The sequence below is a fragment of the Sinocyclocheilus anshuiensis genome, unplaced genomic scaffold (genome assembly GCF_001515605.1).
Source record: "Sinocyclocheilus anshuiensis isolate Anshui unplaced genomic scaffold, SAMN03320099.WGS_v1.1 scaffold1968, whole genome shotgun sequence".
Classification (NCBI taxonomy): domain Eukaryota; kingdom Metazoa; phylum Chordata; class Actinopteri; order Cypriniformes; family Cyprinidae; genus Sinocyclocheilus; species Sinocyclocheilus anshuiensis.
Genome location: NW_015555840.1, coordinates 164575 through 171339, shown reverse-complemented (window position 1 = coordinate 171339; position 6765 = coordinate 164575). Strand labels below are relative to the sequence as shown.

General features: G+C 36.5%; 1 protein-coding gene across 3 annotated transcripts in view; it reads left to right on the top strand.

Moving 5' to 3' along the window:
- The window catches only part of slc16a13 (solute carrier family 16 member 13), a 10374-nt gene extending 6110 nt beyond the window's left edge, over positions 1 to 4264 (top strand). For 2 of the 3 annotated variants that reach the window (XM_016469865.1, XM_016469864.1), the window contains exons 2-6: positions 107 to 339; positions 444 to 587; positions 676 to 932; positions 1732 to 2257; positions 3178 to 4264. In XM_016469865.1, the coding sequence (XP_016325351.1) occupies positions 111 to 339; positions 444 to 587; positions 676 to 932; positions 1732 to 2257; positions 3178 to 3533 (1512 nt within the window). In that variant the 5' untranslated portion in view covers positions 107 to 110 and the 3' untranslated portion in view covers positions 3534 to 4264. The remainder of the gene's footprint in view (positions 1 to 106; positions 340 to 443; positions 588 to 675; positions 933 to 1731; positions 2258 to 3177) is intronic. The other variant, XM_016469866.1, reaches the window with a different exon arrangement.
- The last annotated feature ends 2501 nt before the right edge of the window (positions 4265 to 6765 follow it).

Sequence of the window (6765 nt, the reverse complement as noted above, 5' to 3'; positions counted from 1 at the left end):
TATATATATATATATGGTGGTGGGCTGCCTGGACCAAAAAATGCCTGGGCCGATTTTTTGTCCCAGTCCAGCCCAAATGACCTATTCCTTTAATCTGTCTCTTCAGTGCAATGATGGAAAAGACACAGGAAGAGCAGCAGTCGTCCCCACAGATGGCGGCACCTGATGGGGGTTGGGGCTGGGTGGTGGTGGGGTCTCTTTTCATGTCTTCTGCCCTGGTGTTTGGGCTCATCCGCAGTCTGGGCGTCTTTTTTGTGGAGTTTGTGCAGTACTTTGGTGAGAGTGCCCAGGCGGTGTCCTGGATAGCATCCATTGGCTTGGCCATGCAACAGCTAATGAGTAAGTTTACTCATTCATTTGTTCTTGTCTATATCAACAAACACAATATAGTAAAACACACTTTGGCTTTCAGCATTCAGTTGATTATATATGCTTGCCTGCAGGTCCAATAGGTGCAGCCGCATCTAATGTGTATGGAACTCGTCCAGTAGTTATGATGGGAGGATTCCTTTCAGGCCTGGGATTCATTCTGGCTTCCCAGGCAACGTCTCTTGTACATCTTTACCTGACCATGGGATTAATTTCAGGTAGATGCTCTTGTAAAGAGTGTCTTTAATACTAACCAATGTCAGGATCCTGATTCGTGTTTTTACTCTCTATGTTTATGTCTGTCAGGTTTAGGCTGGGCGCTGGTCTTCACCCCTACAGTTGCATCAGTAATGCAGTACTTTACCGTGCGGAGATCTCTAGCCATGGGCCTGGGCTTCACAGGTGTCGGTCTTGCCTCTTTCGCCTTCTCCCCACTTTTTCAGTATCTAGTAGAGGTCTATGCTTGGCGTGGAGCTTTGCTTGTCCTCGGAGGCCTCAGCTTCAACATGATTGCTTGTGGAGCTCTCATTCGGCCTCTAGGGAAACCAAAGGTTGTGTTGAAGGTATGTGTTTTTATATTACTGAATAAATGAATGACATTTTCTACACATACATACCATTTAGAAGTTAGTCAGTAAGATTTTTTTAAATAGAAAATAATACTTTTATTCAGCATGGGTGCATTCAATTGATCATAAGTGACCAGAAATGACATTTATAATGTTACAAAAGATTTCTATTTCAAATAAATGCTGTTCTGAACTTACAGTTCATCAAAGAATTCTGAAAAAAATATTTCCACAAAAATATTAAGCAGAACAACTGTTTAACAACTAGGATGCAGAATTTTGCGATGGAAAAAAGTGACAGCAAAAAAAATGATAATGTTACAAAATATTTCTCTTTCACATAAATCTTTCTATTCATCAAAGAATGCTTAAAACATGGTTTGCACAAAAATATTAGCCAGCACAACTGAAAATTCAATTTTGCCATCACAGGAATTAATTACATTTTAAAATTGATTTAAATAGTAAAATGTTATATTTAATTATTATAACAGTTCACAATGTCACTGATTTGGCTGTATTTTTAATAAAAAAAATGCAGCCTTCATGAGCATAAGAGACTTCTTTCAAAAACATAAAAAAATCTTATGGACCACAAACATTTCAATGGTGGAGTATATATTTTCTTTTTTAATAATTAATTTATTTAACAATTAGTGATTAATAAATATTATAATTATGCAATTAAATATATTTTTAATAAAAAAAAATGTTTTATAGTGATTGTTCTGCAGTTTAACATGTTTGAGGCTTAATTACTCAATTGGCTTGTTTCTTTTTGTGCCCTTCTCAGACTGAAAACTTGACCAAGCTCAACAAATGTTCTTCTTTATTGTCCCGTATCTTCGAGAGCTTTGAGCTCTCCCTGCTTTCACACAGAGGCTTCCTCACTTATGCCGTGGCCATCACCTTCTTCAATGCCGGCTACTTCATCCCTTACATTCATCTGGTCGCCCACAGCCGTCACATTGGTTTCACTGAGTACCAGGCAGCCTTTGTAATCTCTGTAACCGGTGTGGTAGACATCATGGGTCGCGTAGCCTCCGGCTGGTTCTCAGATTTGGGTAAAATACGGATGCCGCACATGCTGGTGGTGTGGACTGGGTTACTGGGGCTCTCACTGATGATCATTCCTGTTGCTGTGGTTTACTCAGGACTTATTGTTATTAGTGTGGTCTATGGGTTTTGCGCAGGAGCGATGACACCGCTGGCCTTCGCGGTGGTACCTGAGATCGTAGGCATAGGCCGAGTGCTGGGAGCCCTTGGCCTGCTGCAGCTCATAGAGAGTGTTGGAGGGCTGCTGGGAGCACCACTGTCTGGTAGGAGCTCATGAGATCATCACAGTAGTTTTATTTAAAGGAAAAGTTCACCCAAAAATGAAAATTTGCTGAAAATGTAATCACCCTCAGGCCATCCAATATGTACATGATTTTGTTTCTTCATCAGAACAGATTTGGAGAAGTTTAACATTACATCATTTACTCACCAATGAATCCTCTGCAGTGAATGGGTGCCGTCAGAATGAGAGTCCAAACAGCTGATAAAAACATCACAATAATCCACACGAATCCAGATGTCTTGTGAAGTGAAAAGCTGTGTGTTTGTATGAAACAAACTGTTGCTTCCGGCTAAAATATGAGTCCTCTATCCATAATATTGCTTTCTCCAGTGAAAAAATCATCTTGTTTGAATCAGGAGAGAAATATGCACAGATCAAGCACTGTTACAAGCAAAAACAGTTCTAAACAAATATGTTGGTGGATTTTGATGCGAGTGGACAACAAGGGATGACATTTCTGGAGGAAGCGTTGTAATGGATTTTGGACTCATATTTTAGCCAGAAACGACGCTTTAATGTTAAAATGCCTTAAAGATGGATTTGTTACGAACACACAGCTTTTCACTTCACAAGGTGTTAACTGATGGACTGGAGTGGTGTGGATTACTTGTGGATCATTGTGATGTTTTATCAGCTGTTTGAACTCGCATTTTGACGGCACCCATTCACTGCAGACGATCCATTGGTGAGCAAGTGATATAATGCTAAATTCCTCCAAATCTTTTCCCATGAAGAACAAACTCATCTACATCTTGCATGGCCTCAGGATGAGTACATTTTCTGCAAATATTCATTTTTGGTGGAACTATTCCTTTAAAAGGCCGACATTCAATTGATTCAGATCTTTAGGTTCACAATCAGCAATTAAATTATTGTTCCATCTCCATTTTTTCCTCCCAGGCTGGCTGAAGGACTGTACTGGGACATACACATTATCTTTTATTGCTGCTGGAAGTTTCCTAGTGTTAGGTATGTTAGTTACAATGACTCTTCCCTATTTCTGGTCTTGTACGGCCCCTCCACCCCCATCACCTTCAAAGAGGATGTCTCAGGATGGCTCCATTGAAGATGGACTACTCAAACAAACTCTATCCTCAAATTCTGTACCTGAGAGCCTGTGCCCTTTGGATGATACACCCTACTCGGATAAGGAGTTAAAGGTCTGTTGGAAGAGTGATGTTACATGTCCAGTGCAAGAACGAGATGAAATACCACAGGAAATGATGCACCATACTAATTCAGGGGAAATATTATGATTGTGTGATGTTAGAAAATAATTAGTGGTGGTCATAGTAGTAGTTTTTTAGAAGGATATAGACGAGATATAGGCAACTATTGGCACTGGAATCACAAATCATGTTGCACTTTTGGTTTTATACCGCATTTTGCAGTAAAGGTTTTAGTGGGTAATTTCATAAGAATAAGTTCAATCCGATGGAAATTCTCAGGTTTTGAGAGAGTTTGAAAAGCAACAGTAGGTTTACAGCTCAAATTTCCAGTTAGCCTACCTTGTGTAACGTTCAAAACAAATGTGGATTATTTAATCATTCCTTATATAAATGCAAGTAGACACACGTTTTTGGACATGCACCATGAAATTAGTGCAATTCAAAAGTTGTGTAGTAGGCCAATAGCAGCATAAATCTTTATCATGACGTAAATGCAATAACGTAATCAAGTTATCATTTATCAAGACCAGCTTTTCTTTTTGATTACATAATAACGACAATACAGTTGCCAGTCAGAAACCACAGCAGCAGCTATATAGTGTTATTTTAGTATCACTTAATTATAGTTTTTATGAATATTTTGAATTCGTTTTTTATATTTTCAGTATTTGCACCTGGAAAGCTGTCAATTTGTAAATTCTCATTCTAAAAAAGCCATTATTCTGGGCACTGTTCATTTCCAATCTTTATAGTTATACAGATAATTTAAGAGATACTTTAAAAATAGCTCAAGTATTTTTCTGTTCTGAAATCAGTATTTATTTAATCATATATTTCATTTAATTAAATTATTATTACATTTAATTAAATTATTAAATTATTTTTATTTTATATTTACATTTTCAAATATATTGTCAATTCAGAATCACCACCAAATAAGGATTTTTGCTGATATTGTCCAGATACCCCACTTTTGACTTTCTGAATTTATGGAGGGCGCTGTATATCAAATATCATGGTATAATTATCTGACACCAACACTGTACCATGGTATTGCCATATTACTATTTCTGAGTATGCTGGCAAAATACTATTTATTTTTAATTAATTATTTTTATTGTATTAAAATGTTTTCTTGTAAATTATTGTGACATACTTGACCTCTGGGATTCTCTAACAGGAAGCTAATTATGATGCACAAATACAGCTTCAGGGTTTGGTGGAATGACTGATGCTTGTGGTTTTTGTTAATCACAGTTATTCATGTATTCATGGCTAGTAAAACATGAGGGCTGCTAGCAAGAAGTTCCTAGATTCCACACAAGCTTTTAACTGCTTAGTCAGCAGACTCAGCACATGCCTGACATGCTGTCACATCAAGTAAAAGCTAAGATAAAGGCAGTGCATTTTCTATTGCTATTAAGTTTGGTGCTGGAGGCTACTTCAGTATAGTATTCAAAAGCAGGAAGGCAAGCTAAATGCTAACGTTGCAGTGCTAATCCTGTTCTGCTCCTCATGTAGAGCATTATTCCTGAACTTACTGAACCTTAGCTTGATTACAGCTGGACTGTTCTTGAGTTGCATATGGAGGAATATGATCACAAGATGTTCTTTCTGATAGCATTGTCGGAGACATGACATTTTGATGTTGTCCTTTCAGGGTTGAATTGGACCATGTGATTTGTGTATTTCATTGATGCTTTTTAAGTATTGTATGATGGAAATCTTGCACATTGTGAAGGGTTTTCACTGATTTTCAAGCTCCAGGTTTCAAAGTGAATATTGATTTACATTTTCCACAGAGGTCGCTGACAAACAAAATTCACTTGTGAATCATTGACCAAAGTGTCACACACTAAAGTCTTTGTTACACATTACATTCTTCAACACTTTTTTTTGTTTTAAATTTTTACTTTTATTAATGCAAGAGCTTTACTGTGCACAAACTAGTATATAACCTTGTAAATTCTCTACTTCCCTTGGGAAAAACCTTGAATACTAGTCAATAATGCTGTTTTAAAGATGCACTTCTCATAAAACCAAACACGTGAGCCTTAATCTCCATAGACTTGAGAGTCAATGAGCTCAGCTACAGATTTTGCTTTCTCATGTGAGAGGCCCTTATTGCTTTGAGATTGACAGCACTGCCTTTCACACAGTTGTCTTCAAATGCACTGTATTAATGCAATTAAACATGCTCTTTAGCCTATTGACCTCAATGTGCTTGCATAGAATGAGAAGTGAGACTTGGATGAATTTGGATCAGTTTAGTAGTATTCTAAACTATACTGCAGTGCAAGTCTATTAGCTTTGGAGTGCCAAAGCAGGCAATGACTTAACATTTCATCATCTGGTTCTTTGAACTTAGTAGATTTAGAACTACACTGCGCAAGTTGACTTTTGATCTGATTTAAAGGTTGAATGGAATTTGCCATCTGAGCCAGTCGGGTAGTTTTACCTTTTACCAGGTTACCAGCCAATTATGTTGTAATTTTCCAAGAAGTGCACAGCATGGCAAGACGGGTTGTAATAGAACAGTACAGTACAAATCTGTTTTGGTAGACAGATTTGTCTTTTAATGTGGTTACATAAAAGGCTGTTTCTGTTTTTATTGTACTATTGTTTTCTTGCTATATTTTATATATGATATTTTTTATAACTTCTTAGGTTCTAATATTCTAATCTTTTTTTTTTTTTGAAGAATTATGGTATGAAACATAATTTAAACTAAGATATCATGACAGAAGTACAAGTAAGAACATGGAACTGAGCTGGATATATTCAAATTATGTACAGATAACTGATACATTCATGTGTGAAGTCAGAGCCCTGGTCCATTCAAACATTTGGGGTTTGTAAGATTTTTTTAATGTTTTTGAAAGAAGTCTCTTCTGTTCACCAAAGCTAATACTGTGAAATATTATTACAATTACAATTTTTCTATTTTAATATATATGAAAATGTATTTTATTCCTGTGATGGCACAGCTGAATTGTCAGCATCATTACTCTAGTCTTCAGTGTCTCATGATCCTTCAGAAATCATTCTAATATGCCGAGTTGCTGCTTAAGAAATATTTCATATTATTGTCAATGTCGAAAACTGCTTTTGTGGAAACCGTGATATATTGTTTCAGAATTATTTGATTAATAGAAAGTTTAAAAGAATAGCATTTATTTAAAATATAAATATTTTGTAACATCATACAAGTCTTCACTGCCCCTATTTAAACAATTTAATATTGTGGAAAAAAATCTTACAGACCCTGAACTTTTGAATGGTAGTAACAGTAGTTCAAGTGGTAAAGGTTTTACTGCAA